The sequence below is a fragment of the Panthera onca genome, chromosome D2 (assembly GCF_046562875.1).
Source record: "Panthera onca isolate mPanOnc1 chromosome D2, mPanOnc1 haplotype 2, whole genome shotgun sequence".
Classification (NCBI taxonomy): domain Eukaryota; kingdom Metazoa; phylum Chordata; class Mammalia; order Carnivora; family Felidae; genus Panthera; species Panthera onca.
In genome coordinates this window covers 9,754,708-9,774,427 of record NC_138349.1, presented here as the reverse complement: position 1 = coordinate 9,774,427, position 19,720 = coordinate 9,754,708, and the positions used below count along the sequence as shown (strand labels likewise).

The 19,720-nt window shown below is 52.7% G+C and overlaps 2 protein-coding genes across 23 annotated transcripts in view; both read left to right on the top strand.

Annotated features, from left to right (window-relative positions):
- The window catches only part of TACC2 (transforming acidic coiled-coil containing protein 2), a 210,936-nt gene extending 206,374 nt beyond the window's left edge, over positions 1-4,562 (top strand). For all 20 annotated transcript variants that reach the window (XM_078434904.2, XM_078434899.2, XM_060641305.3 and 17 more), the window contains 2 exons: positions 393-513; positions 4,022-4,562. In XM_078434904.2, coding sequence (XP_078291030.2) covers positions 393-513; positions 4,022-4,087 — 187 coding nt within the window. In that variant the 3' untranslated portion in view covers positions 4,088-4,562. The remainder of the gene's footprint in view (positions 1-392; positions 514-4,021) is intronic.
- A 9,751-nt stretch (positions 4,563-14,313) lies between these two features.
- BTBD16 (BTB domain containing 16) overlaps positions 14,314-19,720 on the top strand; it is a 44,809-nt gene continuing 39,402 nt past the window's right edge. The window contains exons 1-3 of one of the 3 annotated variants that reach the window (XM_078434910.2): positions 14,314-14,515; positions 15,016-15,087; positions 16,443-16,594. In XM_078434910.2, the coding sequence (XP_078291036.1) occupies positions 15,070-15,087; positions 16,443-16,594 (170 nt within the window). In that variant the 5' untranslated portion in view covers positions 14,314-14,515; positions 15,016-15,069. The remainder of the gene's footprint in view (positions 14,516-15,015; positions 15,088-16,442; positions 16,595-19,720) is intronic. The other 2 variants (XM_078434909.2, XM_078434908.2) reach the window with 2 other exon arrangements.

Here is a 19,720-nt window from a genome sequence, read left to right as displayed (position 1 = left end):
AACGCGGCCTCAGGTCTGCCCCCAAAGACCTCTCGGCACCCCCTGCCGAGGCAGGCTGGGAGCTCCAACGACCCCACAGACCCTGGCTTAGAAAAAGCAGATAATCCCTCTGTGTTTTTTCAGTGTGACTTGTGATAACAGTGTCCTCGGCATCTTGATAAGTGGAGCGTGCATGTTGTAATCTCCAGGGCACCCACTCAAAGCATTTTGGCCTCATGGGAATGGGGGCTGGGGGCAGGGTGGGGGTGCTCCTGGGCTCCTAAGCAGGCCCCCGCTGGTAGGAACTGGATCCAGACAGTTCCCGCCGTCCAGAGCTGAGAGGAGGAAGGTGGGGTCTCCGGGGAAGGTGGTCTTTTCTGAGCACCGCCGCCCCCCCCACCTTGTGTCCGTAGGGCCAACGCCGAGATCGCGCAGGTCCGAGGCAAGGCCCAGCAGGAGCAGGCCGCCTACCAGGCCAGTCTGCGGAAGGAGCAGCTTCGTGTGGACGCTCTGGAGAGGACGTTGGAGCAGAAGGTAAGAGCCGACGGCCGGTGGGGCTGGTCAGACCCTCAGATCAGCAGAGGCTGGGGTTTCCTGCGGCCTCCGCGGCTCCCGGGACAGGTGTATGCCTCGTGAGCATACGCTTGTTCTCCATCCGGAAGATCCAGTGTAGGGCCAGCCCTGTTACTGTCCTCTCTGCTCTTCCTGGAATTGCCGTCCGCTTGGGTGTTTGCTGCTGGTTTTCGCTCCCTTTTCAGCATCCATTCATTTGTCACACATCTACTGAAAAATCTCAATGTGCCGGGCATTGTACTTCGCCCTGCATCTAGACGCTTACCGGTGGGGGAATCGGGTAACCACCAGAGGCCAGGGGCAGATGCAGAAAACGGGCCGCGTTGGGGTCGAAAGGTCCCCCAGATGTCCGCCTGCTTCCACGGATGGGGGGGACCCTCCTGAGGTCCCTTAGCTTGTCCTGATTTCCGGTCTAGCACTCAGTCCACTGCACACACCCTCTCCCCGGGTGTCCAAATGAGAAGCCCCTTCCACCCAAGAGTCCGAATCTGGGTAAGTGTGGGCCAGGCAGTCTCCCTCCCTGAGTGTGTTTCCAGAACAAACCCATATGGTTGATCCACTGAGCCTTCGGAGTCCCCTGGATGGTTATCCGAGAACCCAGTGGCCTGGGGTAGCGTCACTTCACCTGCATTTGGGCCTTAATGGGTAGTCACAGTTGGGGCGGGGGTGTCCTTTGTGGGGCAATGGCACCAGTGCCGTCGCATGGTGCTGGGTCCACAGTCTTCCTGGCTGTCCAGAATTCAGCACTAGAAAACCCACATTCCAGATCATTCTTGTTCTTTGCCTTTTCTTTTTGGGATGAAGACAAGTGGCTGCCAGACAGAATTGTATTTTTAAAAAAGAAAGAAGGAAAAAGTCTGGATGGTGCCAAATACCCCAAGTCTGTTCTACCGCCTCAATTTTCCAGGCTCTGCTCCGCGTTCCTAGCAGAAAGCACAGAGTCAGGACCAGCATTTACTCATTCTGTCTGTATTTTTTGAGCGGCACTGCATTGTTAGTGTTAAGTGGGTGTTTATTTTTAAAGATTTAAAAAAATTTTTTTAATGTTTATTAATTTTTGAGAGTGAGAGACAGCATGAGCAGAGGAGGGGCAGAGAGAGAGAGAGACACACACACACACACACACAATCCAAAACAGGCTCCCAGCTCCGAGCCATCAGCACAGAGCCCGATATGGGGCTCGAACTCACGAACCATGAGATCGTGACCGGAGCTGAAGTCGGGACACTTAACCGACTGAGCCACCCAGGCGCCCCGAGTGGGTGTTTATTTTTTATTCTTTGAATGTTGATAATCCATGTGTGGCATATTGGGTGACTCCTGAAAAGTGGAATACTCCTTTAAGTTAAAGACCACATTCCCCCCAGCATTTTGGGCAGTTGGGCATCAGATGTTTCTAGGTGGAAAATGCAGCAATATGTTTGTTCCCTTCTGTTTGCATCAGGATTTGATGGTGTTTGCACTGTATCCTGGTATTAGCTAAAACAGTAGAGGTAAAACCCGAGTCAGGATAGATGTTTTCTAGGCAACCTGGCCTGTTGAGACTCTTCATTGCCAAATGAAGGTAATGATAAACGTTCTGGCAAACTAGAAAACACAGAAGACGGCGAGGTGGGGTGCACCATTTTGGAGAACAGAAAAGATACAAATAGATCTGTAACCATCTGAGACTAAAACCGAGGAAACACGGATTTATCCCCTGAGTTCTTCCCTATGGGACTCTGAGATCCAGAAGGGACGGTCTCTGTTTTAAAGAGATTCAGAAGCATTATCCTCTCCCCCCACCCCACCTCCCCACCAGGCAGTTCTGAAGTGAGGGCGCTGGGCATTTTGCCCAGTCAGGGTGCTGGAAAGGCTGGTGCCCAGTGAGCTGAGCTGCGTGGTGGCTGTTTGCTAGGCAGTGGGCCGATGCTGCAAAGACAGAGCTGGAGAACCTCCAGGAGTCCATAGCGGGTCCGCCAGTGCCTCTCAGCCATCAGTCACTGGACGTTATGCTAAATAAGTGAGATAGCAAAGCCGTCTAGGAGCCAGGCCGGCCTCAGTCTGTGCTCCAGGCTTGCTGCGCCTGGCCAGCTGTGTGACCTTCCGTTAAGCGCGACGCGTAACCTCTCTGAGCCTCCGTTTCCTCGCTGAAACGTGGAAATAACAGTGGCTCCCACGAAGGGACTGTTGTGGGAACCGAGTGGGGCCGCTGCCCGGGGTGTGTTTGGCATGGTGCCTGGCACACAGGAAGCGTGCTGGTAAGATGAAAAGTTATCCTGGGCGGCCCCAGCAGCCGCAGGTTGGCGAGAATAGTAATTTCAGGATGAGCGGCCAGTGCTGCGTTCCTGCAGGGCACCCCTCTTCCCGCAGGCATCTCCGCGCCTCTCAGAACGGAGCTCTCAGGGCTGTGGATTCGAGCAGGGGGTGAGCCGCGGTGACCTTCCGGGTGGGGCTGTCTCCCGGCGGGGGCTGGTGGCTGAACTGCAGTGAGGACTGAATTCGTCTTCCACTAAGGAGGCCCGGCTCTTCCCAAGTAGTGACACTCAGGGATGGCACCTGGAGCCCATCCCGGAAAGCACGGGACACGCGGCTCCGAGCTGGACCAGGAGGAGGTTCTGAGGTTTCCAAAGAAGGGTCTTGGGTTAGCCCCAGGGGAGAGGCTTGAGGTTAAGGCTCCCCGTCCACAGGGACCTCGAAAAAGTGGCTGTGGTGTGTTCCTGGGATACCGATCCAGCCCCCTTGGCGAGGGCCGTTCGAGATGGGCCGCCGAAGCAGGTCGGCATCAGGGCAGAGCCACACCTGCCTTTGAACGGACTCATCCTGTCGGATCCCCGGTCTCAGAGCCCGGACGGTGTTGTCTGCTGGTCGGTGCAGGCTGAGCATGTGGTCGGCTCCCCACCGGCTTTGGCACACGGGCAGGGCATGCATGGCACAAGAGAACCTGGAGGCATCTCGCATCTGCCCCTGCCCCTCTCCCCACCTCCCCATATCCACAGCACCCCCTTGTTTCGCAACCTCTAAATGCTAGAGACCCTATTCAAGTAGGATTGCTCAATGCTTCCTGGTGACATTTCTCAAAAAAGCCACCAAAGAGCTCAGCCTGGATCGTCCTTTCATGTCCGCATCCCTCAGAGGCAAATGAAAGGAAGAGAACCAATACTTGGTTCAGCCCCTGCTGCGTGCCGGTCACTGCTGGGGAGCTTTGCATTCTGACCGCATTCCTTTCTCAGACAGATGTTACCATCCACATTTCAGAGATAAGGACACCAAGGCTCAGAAAGGTTGTGTGAGTTGCTCAGGGTCACAGCTAGCGCTTGGATGTGTGCTTTGATTCATCCCTCGTACCGCTTTGGAGAATTTCAGGGGGACCAAGAAGCCTGGGGCACCCGGGCCCCTGGAAAGCCCAGAGACCATTCTGCTGGGCTTGATTTCAGACAGCCAGGAGATTTCAGCAGCCTTTTCTTTTCTGTTTTGTCTTCGCTTTCAGAATAAAGAGATAGAGGAACTCACCAAGATTTGTGATGAACTGATTGCCAAAATGGGGAAAAGCTAACTTTGAACCGAATGTTTGGACTTGACCATTGCGTGCAATATGACCGTCGGCACACTGCCGTCCTTCCAGCGACGCGGACAGGTTCTGTTTTCACTTTTTCGTATGCACTACTGTATTTCCTTTCTAAACGACATTGATTTGATTGTATGCAGTACCAAGGAGACTATCAGAATTTCTTGCTATTGGTTTGCATTTTCTTAGTATAAATTCATAGCAAGTTGACCTCAGAGTTCCTGTATCAGGGAGATTGTCTGATTCTCTAATAAAAGACAAATCGCTGACCTTGGCCTTGCCCTCTGTACATGAGTTCCCAGGGTGAGCGGCTTTTGGATTTAATATGAACTTGTACAGCTTGCACAGGGACTCTTGCCTTAAGGAGTGTAAACTTGATCTGCGTTTGCTGATTTGTGTTAAAAAAAATGCATGTTTCAAATAAAATTCTCTATTGTAAATAAATTTTTTTCTTTGGATCTTGGCAGTAAGCGTGGCTATGATTTCTTTTCTGGGAAGGGTTGGGTCTTTTCTCGCCTTTGTTAAAATCCTATCAGATCTGGCCCTTTCCCCCTCTCTGTCTGGCTCACTTCTTCGTCCATAGATTTAAATAACATTTCCTTCATTATCGTGGCTGTTTGTACGTTGGAAGCTAAGGAGAAGTATTGACTTGCTATTTTTTAAATGCTTATGTGATTATATTGAATTAGCTTAGATTTGGTTTTTACAAATGCTTTCTGAGTTTTGGCGGGAAAGTCTGTTTTCCTTTACTGGCTCGAGGAAGTTGCAGGCTGTCCCTCTTCCTATGCATTCTTTTAGTGTGTGACCATCAACCCTGAAACATGGCCCAGTTCCCTCTAAAGGACCAGCCCCAGGCGAGCGGTTACCCACAGGAGACAGGTAGTGAGGCCAGTTGGGAGATGACGGCGGGATGCACCGGCCGTAGATTCTTTAACGGCTCCTGACTTTCTCGGGAACCCCAGCTTATAGGTTGGGCAGTGAGAGGGTGGGAAGGCATCTTAGTTTCCTAAAATTGCCACCACGTCACATATTTAGCAGCTTAAAACAGTAGAAATGTATTCTCTCGCCGTTCTGGAGGCCAGAAGTCCCAAATCTGAGCATCAGTGGGGTTTTTTTCCCTCCGGGGCTATGAGGTGGAGTCTGTTCCTTGCCTCTCGAAGCAGTCCCTGGTGTCCCTTGGGTGGTGGCTGTGTCACTCTAGTCTCAGCGTCTGTCTTCATGAGCCTTTCTTTTCTGTGTCTCAACTCCCTCTCCTCTCTCTGGTAAGGGCACCGCTCATTGGATTTCGGGCCCACCCCAAACCCAGGATGATCTCTCAGGATTCCCGATTACATCTACGAAGACCCTGTGTCCAAATAAGGGCACACTCCCAGCTGTGGTGGGCATTTGTGTGGGGTCCGAGTGTGCCCGTGGGACGTGTGGCGTGCTGTGTGAGCTTGGAAAGCAGCCGCGAGCCCCCGGTGGCCCTCAGCTCAAGCGCCCCTCGTCCTGCCCAGGCGCAGCGACCACGGGCTGTTCCCCTCACACGGGACCACCCGACGCCTCACAGGACAGGCATCCCAGGCAGCACAAGGAAAGAAAGACAGCCCGCCTCTCCGGAAGTGAGTCCCAGCCTCTGGCCCCACCGTCAACCCCCCTAACAGGGCAGGGGTCTGCCTCCTCCCACCGCCCAGCCACCTCTGCCCGGTCCCGTCTCCCAGTCTCCCCTCCTCACGGCTCAACCGGGCCTCCCCCGGTCCCCCCCAGTCTCACCTGTCCAGGCCCAACCCCTCCCCCACCCTCACCCCAGATTCTGATCTCAGCTGTGTTCTCAAAACAGCCCAGCCTCTTGCTCTGGAAAGTTTCTATTTTTCTTATTACCTAAGCAAAACATTTCCATTGCTAAAAAGTCCAGAAATGCAGGTAAGAAAATGAAACAAACAAACAAGCAAGCACCATGATCCCTAAACCAAGAAATGATCACTGTTGATGTTTTTGTATTTATTTTTCTATGCCTTGTTTCCTCAGTGTATGAAATATTTATTAACTTATCTTTTTAAAGGCGGGATTATTTGGAGTTCTGCAGCCGCCTGCGTGCCGTTTTGTAAACCTTTTTTTTTCATGTAATACTATAATGTAACCATCGTGTTATGCAAACTTTTATATCAATAAATACAGCTCTTTCTCATCATTTCGAATGACTGCATGTATTCTGTGGTACCCAAAATGTGTCTAACCAGCCGCCCACTACTGGACATTCATATTGTGTCCATTGTTTTGCTGTCATTATGCACGCACATTGCATTGAGTTGCCTTATGCATACATGTTTGTGGACAGGAGTTTTCCTTAGGCTGAATTTTTAAAGTGAATAACCTGGGTGAACATCGTCACTACTCCCGCCCAAGTCCAAGTTGGCTTTACGGCTCGTTGCAGTGAGGGAGGACAGCCACCAGGGGGAGCTGTAGGGCACCACCGTAAGGGCGTCTTGGGAGGCAGGTGGGACAGGATTCGGACTTGGTCCAGCTGCTTCTGGGGAAGACGGCAGGAAGCAGGGCTTTGCTGCGTATTGGATGCTCTCGGGGCAGAGACAGTTCTCAGGTTGGGTATCTCGTATCTTCGCTAGACTAAGGCAAAGCTGTAGTTGGTAAAGAAGCAATAGTTGCTCAAATGCATTAGCCAGGATGGAAGGATATTTGGTCCTTTTTGGGGTTTGAATAATGTTCAGGTTCTGTCTGTTCAGACTGATTCTGGGTGGGGCTTGTTTTCTCTTGACCCAGCACAGCGCGGCTAGTCTGACCCTGATTTTCGGCAAAATTGTTTGCGTTCGACAGGAGAACAGCAAGGCGTCGGCAAGAGGGCCAGGCCGGCTCCCAGATACCACAAGCTGTTTTTCTCCCTCTTGGACGTTATACACATTTTTAAAGTTTGGGAAACCCATTGCCAAATAGGCTTCCACTGAGGTTGTAGTAAAATTTACCCCTCGGGAGGCGCCTGGGTGGCTCAGTTGAGCGTCCGACTTCAGCTCAGGTCATGATCTCACGGTTCGTGAGTTCGAGCCTCACATCTGGCTCTGTGCTAATAGCTCAGAGCCTGGAGCTTGCTTCAGATTCTGTGTCTCCATGTCTCTGACCTTACCCCACTCGCGCTCTGTCTCTCTCTCTTAAAAATAAACAAGGAAAAATTTTTTTTACTATTCCTCCCCACGACACACACACCCAACACACACACATATTCAGTATATACCTTTTGAGGCATACATCTACCGCTAGGCTACTCTGTCCGCCTGTCAGCCTGGTCTAGCTTGGAAAGGCCTGGCCCTACCTTGGCCTCAGGCACCTGCATGCTAGGCTGCTTCCCCAGAGGGCCTGGCCATGGGAACCCCTATGGGTTGAGATCAGCTGCTTTGCGTCCTTTGCTCACTTGATGCAATGCACACGTGCTTGCACATGTTCACCCACGTGATGGCTGCTAGGGACTTCAATTATTTTGCTGTGCTAAGTGAGTGGGACGACCACGAGAAGCCAGCACCTGACCTGCCGTCCAGAGCTCCCCGGCAGCCAGCATTACAACCTTGGAGATGCTCAGCACCTCTTCAGAATTTCGGCTTGCCAAGTCCGTTGAAATCTCGAGCTCTGAACATCCTTTTTGTTTTGTTTCTGGGTCAGCATTTCCTTAGGGCTCTCAAGTTGAAGGCGGTGCGACGGGGATACTAAGATCACCCATGAAGACAGAGTGGGGGGGCGTATAGAAACGAGGCAGGTGGTCACTGATGACTGGGATGGGGGCTGCCATCAGAGGGGGAGAAGGTTCTTTTTCTCTCAGGTTTGGCGCTCAGCCCCTTAGGTGTGAGATCTGAGGGGCCCAAGGCCACGCCAGGAGCATGACACAGGTGGAAGAGGTAATGGGCCCGAGTGGGGGCTCAGGCTCTCTAGCTGCTTCTTTCACTTAATTGTCGGCGTTGGGAGGATGCTCAGGTTTTTTAGCCAACCTGTCTGCTTTCCAGGACATTCCACTTGAAAAATTGAACTAGGCGGGGGCGGGTGTTCCGACAAAGGCAGGGTGGAGGTGTGTGCCCAGGCAGGGAAGGGCTGGCAGGAGGAAAGCTGTGTACATCTGAGGCCCACAGGGCTCCCTCGGGGTTTGCGCTCTCTAGCCCTGAAACAATCTGGTGAATGGGAACTATTTTTATTTCCATTTTACAGGAAGGAAACAGAGGCTCAGAGGGGTTAGAAACCTGGGGATTTGACTATCTCAGGCAGGAGAAGGGCCAGCCAGGATTGGATCTCAGCTCTCCAAAGACTGCAAGTTCCTCAGGCTGACAGCATCCTTTGTAAGACGTCCGTCGAAAGTAGTGTGGAGAGGGGCGCCTGGGTGGCTCAGTTGGTTACGTGTCCAACTTCGGCTCGAGGCATGATCTCGCGCGGTACATGAGTTCAAGCCCCACATCAGGCTCTGTGCTGACAGCTCGGAGCCTGGAGCCTGCTTCGGATTCTGTCTCCCTCTCTGTCTGTCCCTCCCCCACTCATGCTGTTTCTCTCTGTGTCTCCCTCAAAAGTGAATAAACGTTAAAAAAAATATATTAAAAAAAAAAAAAAGGAGTGGAGAGAAGGTACCGGAAAGGGGATGTGCCCTCGGGCCGGTAGGGGTGCTCACATCCATCCTGTAATTAGACCGATTGGTGGCCCTGCCTTGAGTCTGGGCTGGCTCTGCTGCTATTTCTATGGACCATGAAAGCCCTGCCGTTCAGTAGATGGGAATGGCTGCGGGGCTCCCCCCGTGTGCCCTGTGAGGCTGGCGTGAGTGGCTCTGCTCCGCCTCGCCTTCACATTTCCCTCTGCAGTGGGTGGACCCGTGACATCTCCCCAGGCTGGTGGCACCTGGCTGGGCTTCTGAGTTCCCCGAGGCCAGAACGGCAATGGCAGAATACAGAGAATTCATGTATCTGCCTTTTGGGTTTTTCAAGAACTGGGAAACACAACCTGGAGATCAAAGGGGTAGGACTAAACAAAGCCCCTTCCCCCATTCCCACCCTACAGTGCAATCAGAGCACGTGGTCATTCCTTCCGTAGCTCCTGACCCCTCTACCGGGGACACCCACCCCTGCCCCATTAAGGTTCATTATTATGATTATTTTTAATGTTTAGTTTTGAGAAAGAGAGAGAGACAGAGCATGAGCAGGGGAGGGGCAGAGAGAGAGAGAGAGAGAGACAGAATCTGAAGCAGGCTCCAGGCTCCAAGCTGTCAGCACAGAGCCTGATGCGGGGCTTGAACTCACAAACCATAAGATCATGACCTGAGCCGAAGTTGGACGCTTAACCAACTGAGCCACCTAGGGGCCCCTTTAAGGCTCATTATTGATGTCACATCCTCCAAGAAACCCTCTCTGAACCCTCAGGCCTGGGTCAGTGTTTTCAAATGTAAGTTTTATAATTATTCAGGCATAATGAGGCCGTCAGATCGGGAGACAAGTGCCCATTGAAGACATCGTTCCTTACCCACAGTTCCCGAGAGGGCACGCCATGCCGTGTAAGACCACAGAGTGAGGCATCCCAGTTGGTCAGGAGGCAGGGGAGCAAGGGAAGGGTAAGATGTGGACAAGAGCCTTTACTGTGGTTCCGAGGGAAGGAACGGGTGAGGGGGGTAACTAGGCTTAGGATCGGCTAGTTTGGATCATTTCCATAGGCTCTGGGCCACTGGGGCTCTCTGTAGTTGTTTAATGTCTGGCCCTGGGGTGATTCGCATAGGGGGACAGTGGTCCTAACTGTGAAAGTCCAATAAAGGGAGTGATGGGATATGGGCTCTGGGTTGGTTGGTTTGCAAGTGAAAAGTCTCACTCATAGACACGTGTTTTACCATTCCCAGGAACTGACTAACCCTGAGAGGGACGGTCCCTCCTGGGTCAGTCAGCAAGACGTCAAGATGCCAGAGCATCAGGATAAAAAGACATGTTTCTGTAGTCGGCTGCCCCTGCCATGAACTCCTGCAGCTCACCGAGCTTGACCCTTGACTTGTCCATCATGCTGTACTGTCGTAAGGGCAGAGGTAAACCCCCCAAAGCAAAGCGTCTGCGCACAAAAGATGATGGGGGGGGGGGGGCAGCTCACAGACAACATTTTGAAATAGTTATAGAGTTAATCTCATGTGCTCATGTGCATTAGAAATAAACCGGCATACCAATGTGTTATTTCATCGATAAAATAAATTTAGAGAAGATGGCTAAATAAAGAACATTCCAGGTTGGGGGAGGATTTGAAAGTGCACAGTTGGTTCTCATCCTCTACTTTGCTCCCCTTTTAGCCCCAACCCCCAGCACAAACCTGATGCTCAAACTTTGTTTAAATGTGTGAATGGGGCAAGCCCTAGGCCACCCAGTTTGTCATCACCCCCACCCTCCCGGAAGTCTGGGAATACTAGGATGGGCCGGGATAGAGCTGAGCGGTTGTTTTGTCTGAGCTTTGTTGAGCAGATGAGCCAGAGAGAAGAAGGCTTCGCCGAGGCCCCACAGCAAGTCAGTGGCCAGGGTCTGACCCAGTCTAGGGCTCCTCACTTAGCACTGAGACCACCCCACCCCGGCCATACAGGACTCCGTTCAAGGGCAGGACCCACCCTCTGCTTCTTGGTGGAAACCCCTGCCTGTCTTCTGGCTCATACACTACCTCAGCCGGAGGTCTGGTCTACAGGCTGCACCCCACCTGCAGCAACCTGGACCCTGGTGCACAGAGAGCCCCCCACCCCGGGGAGCCAGGCAGTCCTGATTTGGGCACTCACAGCCTCCCACTGTGCACACACAGACCCACTGGGTCCTGAATCTTCTAGAATGAGGTTCCTTAGAGCCAGCATTCAGGCTCTGAGGTCAAGACACTCCAAACTGCCAGGACTCCAGGCCTCTGGGTGTACTTTCCACTTAGGGAGGTTAAGGTCATGTCCAGGGGTCACACACAACTAGTCCCAGAGCCAGAGTCGGAATTGGATGTTCTTTCCTGGGTACCCCACTTCCCCCCACCATGGGTGACTGGATGGAGGGGGCTGAAATGGGCTCCCTGGGAAGCTAGGGAGAAACTTGTCCCTGGGGTGTTTGAGAAAATGGCTAAGCCACCAGAATCCCCCTGTACCGGGCATGGGAGATTTTGGTACGAGGTGGTTCTAGCTGAAAGCTGTGCTCTTTGGGGTTCGATGTCTGAGCCCCCAAAGGCCTTTGCTCTTGGGGTGTCTGGCTTGGCTGGGCCCATGGGGCATATATCCCAGCACACAGGGCACCACCGGGAAGAGGCCTTCAGAGAAACTTGCTGGGAGCTGTTTCCATTTCTTTGTATTAGTTGTCTTTGCCTTTGGCTAATAGCTCAGCTTGACAGAGCTCTATGGGGTTGTATGTGCAGAGGGCTTTGGAGATGAGCTGAAGGCCTGTCGGGGGTGACAGACACAACCAAAGCCAGGGTCCTGCTTAGGGGCGCTGGGGAGTATGGCACTCTGGGACACTTCCCTAGAGTGGCCACTAGAGAGCGCCTAAGGGCCAGCTCCCAGCTGTGCCCCAGAAGGGGTGCCTGGAGGGTGTTTCTAGGCTTGCCCATGATGGACAAGATGGTCCAGGACAAGGTATTTCAAACTCTTTCACTGAAACCTTACGTGGGACCTACATTCCAGGGACAGGTAGCTGAGAAAAGTTTGGGGTGAAGGGAGAGAAGCGGCAAAGCAGAAATCTATCCACTTGTGCACAGATATCTGCTGACATGAGATGGTGACCCACACAGAAACAGATACATGCATACGTGAACACGTGTGTATACACACACACACACACACACACACAGTGCTCACCCATGTGCATAGGCAGAGCAGTGGGTAGGGACTGGTACATCCATTTACCGAGTCAAGAGATGTCTTTTGAGCACTTCCTAAGGGCTGAGTTTGGTTGCTGGGTCCTGTGGGGATACAGGAGTGGATAAGGCACCGGAAAACACCCCACAGAAACCAGCTACTCTCCCGAGCAGAATGTGGGTGTCAGGGGAGGTAGAATCACAGATCTGAGGGTGAGGAGGGAGGGACATTTAGAGGTGCCTCCTATTTGTGGAGAGTTTTATATAGTTCTAGAACTCCGTTACAAGTAGGCAGGTCAGTTACTTTCCTGTTTCACTTTATAGTTTGCATGACTCAGGAAAGGCCGCACATGAAGACCCTGGAGGAAACAGGTCTCGGGTCTTACGAGCTGCACTGCCTCCAGGCTGCTCTTACTGTAGCTGGGTCTTCTGTGAGCCCTGGGGTGGAGGTCCAGGACTTTGATGGACCGAGACTCCCAGGCATGACGGATGTGGCCCCGCCACCCCACCTCCTGGCTTCCGGCCTGGGCTTTGCAGACGAGGTCACGGAGTGCACTGCAAGATTCTGCCACGGCCCCCGGAACGAAAGCTCTTGACTTTGTCCCTGACTTTTAGGCAGTTCTTAGTAGCTGGAGAGAGCTGATTAAAAATCATCTATCAAGATGCTGGCGAAGATGTGGAGAAACAGGAACCCTCTCGCACTGTTGGTGGGAATGCAAATTGGTGCAGCCACTCTGGAAAACAGTGTGGAGGTTCCTCAAAAAATTAAAAATAGACCTACCCTATGACCCAGCAATAGCACTGCTAGGAATTTACCCAAGCGATACAGGAGTGCTGATGCATAGGGGCACTTGTACCCCAATGTTTATAGCAGCACTTTCAACAATACCCAAATTATGGAAAGAGCCTAAATGTCCATCAACTGACGAATGGATAAAGAAATTGTGGTTTATATACACAATGGAGTACTACGTGGCAATGAGAAAGAATGAAATATGGCCGTTTGTAGCAACATGGATGGAACTGGAGAGTGTGATGCTAAGTGAAATAAGCCATACAGAGAAAGACAGATACCATATGGTTTCACTCTTATGTGGATCCTGAGAAACTTAACAGAAACCCATGGGGGAGGGGAAGGAAAAAAAAAAAAAAGAGGTTAGAGTGGGAGAGCGCCAAAGCATAAGAGACTCTTAAAAACTGAGAACAAACTGAGGGTTGATGGGGGGTGGGAGGGAGGGGAGGGTGGGTGATGGGTATTGAGGAGGCACCTTTTGGGATGAGCACTGGGTGTTGTATGGAAACCAATTTGACAATAAACTTCATATACTGAAAAATAAAATTAAAAAAAAATCATCTATCAAAAGGGTCGCCTGGGTGGCTCAGTCGGTTGAGCATCCAACTTCAGCTCAGGTCATGATCTCATGATTCATGAGGAGGAGTTCAAGCCCTGCATTGGGCTCCCTAGTGTCCGTGTGGAACCCACTTCAGATCCTCTGTCCCCCTCTCTCTTTGCCCCTCCTTCTCCCTCTCTCAAAAATAAATATAACGTGGGGCGCCTGGGTGGCTCAGTCGGTTGAGCGGCCGACTTCAGCTCAGGTCAGGATCTCGCAGTCCGTGAGTTCGAGCCCCGCGTCGGGCTCTGGGCTGACAGCTCAGAGCCTGGAGCCTGTTTCAGATTCTGTGTCTCCCTCTCTCTGACCCTCCCCCGTTCATGCTCTGTCTCTCTCTGTCTCAAAAATAAATAAACGTTAAAAAATTAAAAAAAAAAAAATTAAATAAATAAATAAATATAACATTAAAAAAATCATGTATCAACAAAACAAATCATCAGGCATGGTTTTAGTAATGTAAAACTCTCCAATTTTTAAAATTTATTTGGAGAGAGAGAGTGTGTGTGCATGCGAGGGCAGGAGGGGCGGAGAGAGAGAGGGAGAGAGAGAATCCCAAGCAGGCTCCATACTGTCAGCGTGGAGCCCGACTTGGGGCTCGAACCCACGAACCGCGAGCTCATGACCTGAGCCGAGACCAGGAGTCAGACGCTCAACTGACTGAGCCCTCCAGGCACCCCCAGACTCTCCACTTGCTATTTAAATATTTTTGTCGAAACACTCCTGGACACTCGAGCTAGAAAACAGAGCACCCCAGAATGCCAAATCTGGGAGGGATCTGAGAAGCTTCCAGTGCAATCTCCTCTGACAGACGAGGCCTGAGGACTTGGGGGTGGACTCTTCACGGAGGCCCTCTTAGCGGATCTTCCCCCGGCTGCTGTAAAGAGACGTGGAAACAGGGACAGCTCCGCTCCCCTGAGGAGCATGGCCTGGGACCTGCCACCCTTCCCAGAGCCCCTCGGTGAGCACCACCCCCACAGCCCCCAGCTGTGCTCAACCAGGCCTGGAACAGGAAGTGCTCGGAACCTTCCCTGACGTTACCATGGCGCCCACGACCCGGAAACCAAGGGCAAGCTCTCCCCGCCAAAGCACCTTGGCCCCTAAGAAGAGAAGGGTGAGCCCCAGATGTCATGAGCGCTCTCGGGATTCAGAGTCGGAAGGTGAACGGCCCGCAGCAAGCCTGTAGTTCAGAGACCGGTGCAACGAGAGTGTCTCTGTTCCACAAGTTTCTCCGGTAAACACACCCGTGGCGGCGAGGGGGCTTGAGAGCAGTAAAGTATGGCTGGTGCTTTTCCATCCCCGTTAGAGAAAGAAGGGGTCCCTAGTGACCGGCACTGCCCGGGCTTGGTAGGGAGGGGCTTGGGGGGCTCCAGGCTGGGAGGCAGGAAGGCCTGGAAGCCGAGGGACCAGCACAAATAGCAAATTCTGTGACCAGCCTACTTAACAGACCTCCTTCGGTTCCTATCCCTTAGTTAAGGGCGAAGAACTGTGGGTTCTCTCCCGTTTGGCCTTATTGGAGCCACGTTGCCAGCACAGCAGCAGAACTTTGTCAGTCTCCTGGCGGCCTTTAAAAAGTCCGAGATTCTTCTCTTGATTTGCCGAATAACCCACCCTCCAAGTTTCCCCGTGATTACTCTTGTGGCAGAATACAGAATCTCCGGGCTAATCTCCTGTTTAGAAGAGACCCTTGGGAAAGTTCTTGAAAATGGAAACCTCACCTCTTTTGTCTCCCAGGTGTTTCTTCCCCCCCACCCCCCGCACCCCCGAGGGTCATTGCCACTACCGCTCATGAAAATGCTGAATCCGGTGAGTAGACGAATTTCCCAAGGGGGCAGGCGGTGGGGAGCAGCGGAGGCATCTGCTCACGGCTGTGCCGCCAACGTTGCCACAAGGGGATGGGTCGCGCCACCGAGGACCCCCAGCTTTACCGGCTGACCCCGCGGTCAGAGCAGTCCCGCTGCAGGAGCCGGCCACTGTTCCCGTCTGACGCTGCACGGGACTGCCTCTAGATCCCCACTCCACCCTGTCCCATCGCCCACCATTTCCAGGCACTAGAGCATACTTCCCAAACTTCATCTGACCGTGTTAACTTCATCACCGTCACCGTCATCATATGAAAACCAAGAGACTCAAAGGTTAAATGACTTGCCTCAAGGCCATACAACCCGCTAGTGGCGATAACAAGATTTGACCTTAAATTCTCCATCCCATGGCCCCTGGTCTCCCCACCCCCCACCCTGCTGGTGACTGGCGTGGCTTAGGAACAACCGTATCCATTCCTGGGGGGGTCCCTCGTGGTCCACTTTTCCTGGCGAGGTTTCTTTGAGCCACCATGTCTAAGGTTATATTCCAAATATTCTACTGCTCCCCTAAGGAAACTGCTGAAAGGGTCGCTCAGTCAGTTAAGCGACCAACTTCGGTTCAGGTCACGATCTCACGGTTCGTGAGTTCAAGCCCCACATCGGGCTCTGTGCTGGCAGCTCAGAGCCTGGAGCCTGCTTCGGATTCTGTGTCTCCCCACATAGTGTATGATTCCACTTATGTAAATATTCAGAAGAGCGGATCCACAGAAGCAGAAAGCAGATGAACAGTTGCCAGCAGCTGGGGGAGGGGAAGTTGGAGTGACGGCTTAATGGGTTCTAGATTTCCTTTTGGGGGAATGCACATGTTCTGAACTGGATAGCGGGGCGGGCGGGGGGGGGGGGGGAGCCGCGTGGCCTCGTAAACGGACCAACTGCTACCGAGGTGTAGGCCGTAAAATGGTGAATGTTCTGTTTTGTGTATTTTGCCACAATAAAAAGCAGTCCCTACCTAGGACCCCCTCAGTTTGTTAACCTCTCAGCATCCCGCGTGAGGATGAGCATTTAAGGAGTTTTCTGGACACATCATCCTGTCCTTGCTTGCGGGTTCTTCAGAGCTACCTGCAAAGAAAGCATCTCTCTCCCTGTTGCCTCTGGCACCTTCTGGCCTGGATTCTAAAATTCCAAATTACTTGGTACCTGGAAATCCTCTGTCTCCCTGGAGAGGATGGCTCCTGGCCACGTTTGAAAGTTGACCAGTGTCTTCACGTGTCTCGATTTCCCTTCCGCTGCACGATTTGGAAAACCTGGCGCGTGGGTGAGGTTAAAAAAAGATTTTCTCCCTTCCTTTGCTTCCGACAGCAGCGCAGAGCTCGGCTGGAACGCCGGATGGTTGGCTCAACAAACCGGTGGCGTTTTCCCTCAAAGCCCTTCTCCGGAGACCTGCTGGGGCTTTCGCAGAGGTGCAAGGCTTTGAGCGTGGACCTTGATGAGGCTCTGAAGAACCCAGACAGGTAGGGAGATCGAAGGCCCATGGCCGGGAATGCCCTGTGGGGGAACTGCGTTTCTGAGAAGTGCCCCACAGGTGGGTCGCTGGGTTATCTGGGCTGCCGTTGGGACCATCCTTCAGGACGGACTACTTCCTCGGAGGAGGTCCGTCGGTGTGACAAAAGCATAGAGAGAGACGGGCCGTTTTCTTTTTCTTTTCTAGATTTTTCTTTTATATTGGGAGCTTTGGACCCTAACAGGATTCTGTTGTGTTTATCAACGGGGCTGTTGACAAAGGAAACTTAGCTAGTCTTGGCTGCGGGTCTGACCCGAACTCATGAATGGGCATTTCCACCCGGTCCTGGCTCCCCACGTGTGAGAAGGAGGCTCCTCCCTCGTTCCCAAGGTGTTCTCACAGCAGGCTGGGAGCATTACTTCTCCATGTGACAAGTTCTTTCCGGCCTGGCCTGGGACATGGAGCTGGACCCTACTGCAGAGGGAATACTTCGCTTCCCTGGTGCTTTGGACATGAGTGTGCCGCTACCCTCCCTGGGCTGACAGTACCTGCCTTCTGAGCACACGGTCGAATCTTCCCGAGCATGGCCTGTACCCCTGGGCGGCACCTGGCACAGAAGAGCTGTTTGTTCCACCCTGCCGAGCGAGTAGCCAAATCCTCCCTTTCTAGACCCCCTGGCCAGCCCTGCTCCAATACCCCAGCCCCTCACAGGTGACGATACGTTACACACATTTGGATAAATCAGATCCCATCTGTGTTTGGTGCCTCGCTTCTCTGATGACCCCGGCTTAGAAAAATCGAGTGCCGTGCGTCGCTGTGTCTGGCATTAGCCTGAAGCTATCTTGAACTTATTTTGTATTTATTTCATACTTTGTCTGGGTAGGCGTTTGAAGAAGTCTTAGAGTCACAGGCCCTTGTGTTCCTCAGGGCCGAGGCCAGGCTGGGGAAGCAGGCAGTGGAGCTGGGCCTGGGAATATAAGCAAACTGATCCTGAAAACCGACGAGGGCAGCCGGGCAGCAGGAGCAGAAGTCTCCAGAACTTGGTCTGTGCGATCGCTGAGCTGAGCTTCAGGTGGTGGCCTGAGAGGCAGGGCACAGAAACCTGAGGGTGATGGCAGTTGCTGCTGGGTTTTAGGACTATCAGGCAGGGTTAGAATTCCTTCTCTTCCATTTACTAAGCTGTGTGACCTTCAGCCAGTGGCTTAACCTCTCTGAGCCTATTTCCTCCTCCGTGAAATGGTGACCACAGCATCTTCCTTGAAAAGTTATCTTGGGTGTTAAATCAGACAGTGCACTGAACAGGCCTAGCACGGTCCTAGCACGTGCTAGACGATCCATTAATGGAGTTTCATCTCTATAGCGCGAGCAACCGTTTTGGTTACTGGTCCCGGTGATTTCAATTCTGGGGTGTGTCAGCCCTGTGCTCTGCCAGCCAGCAGCCCCATTTTTCATTCTGCCTTGTACCACCTTCCCCAAAGCAAGACACCATGCCTAACACACACAAGCGACACAGCGGGACTCTCTCCTTAGTGGTGCGAGGAAGCTGTGGGTCCAGAGGCCAGCTGGGGCAAGGAGGCACTCCGGGAAGGCTCATCGCTCATGTACCCGGCGGTCAGCTGACCTACGCTCAGCTCACATGGGCGGTCGGGCTCTTCTCCGTGAGCCTCTGGACCTCCTCCGGAGACAGTGGACTCACCTGGGCGTGTTCTCGTGCTGGTGATGACAGAGGACAAGAGGCAAAGCCCAGGTGCACAAGTGCTTTCCAGACCTACATCACGTACACTAACACCAAGGCGAGACGCGTGGCCAGACTCAAAGTCAAGGGGCAGGACGTCAGGAGTTTTGCAAGCATTAAGCCAAAAGCCCTTTGAGCGGTTCACCGCAACAAGTCCTTATGTCCATAAGATATATAGAGAATTTCCCCTTTTTCCTCTCTTATTTCTTCATCACGACTGGGGGAACTGAGTCCCCAGCCTAATGGCATGTCTCCAGAATTTCCATGTGCCACTTCATCCCAGGCTGTCTGGTCCCAAAGGGTGACGAGGACAACTCATGCCATTTATTCCATTAACTTTCCAATGGTCCTAAAATCAACCTAGCCCTTGAAATTTGCGGAGCCCACAGGGTAAATGGTATACCTTGGCAAGCACCCATGACACCAGGCAAAGGCAATGTGGTTACTTCTGTTGTCTGGCTCAGCCGACAACAGTGATGTCTGTGAGAGTAGGTGAGCTCATGGGCATTGCCCACAGTTTCCAAAGTCCGTTGCCTCACTTTGAGATCACAGTCTGAACCCCTGACCTTGACCGGCGCTTCCCAGACGTGTGACCAAAGCCACCAGCAGGATCGAGGCTGGCTTGGGTCAGGTCCACTACTCCTGCTGGATAAATACCTCAAGCTCTCACTGCCTTCCTGGGGCTGAGTCACTAGAAGCCACCTTCCCCACTTGGAAAGGGCAGCATGTGGTCAATATTATTCTGGACACAGGTTCCCCCACCCATGCGCCCTCCGTGAACCCTGGCCCACGAGGGTTCTTGGAACCATTGGAAAAACAGCATGGCAAAAGTGACACTGACCCTATGCGGTCATCAAGTGCCCTTTGGCTGGTTGGCCTTCTTAGCCATGCTGAGGAGCGTGGGCTTTCCCCGAGAGCCCTGGGGAGACACTGAAGGATTCTCGGTAGGAGACAGGCAAGAGCAGATGTGCGTTTCACGTGGTTCTCAGGCTGCAGCCTCAGCTCTGCACCCGAGGGGAGCTCCCTGGAGACTGGAGACTGGCGGTGATTACAGGGTGATAATCATGGCTTGGGCGAAACTCACAGCAATAAGGGGAAAGAGAGAGGGATGAATTCACAAGATATTTGTCAGATCTAGGCAAGCGATCAGATGTGACAACATTCGGTACGCGGGCCTGGACAGCTGGAGGCTGGTGGTGCCATTTGCCGGAGAAGGAGCAGGGCTGGTTTGGGGTAAAACCTGAGTTTGGTTTTTGGACACATTGAGACTGGGGCATGCATGACCCCTAAACAGAAGTATTGGTAAGTAACTTGGTAAGTTATTGGTAAGTGACTTCCCAGAAATGCCCAGAACCCTCCCTCCCTTTCTCTAGCAGATATTTGTTGAGTACCTACTCTATC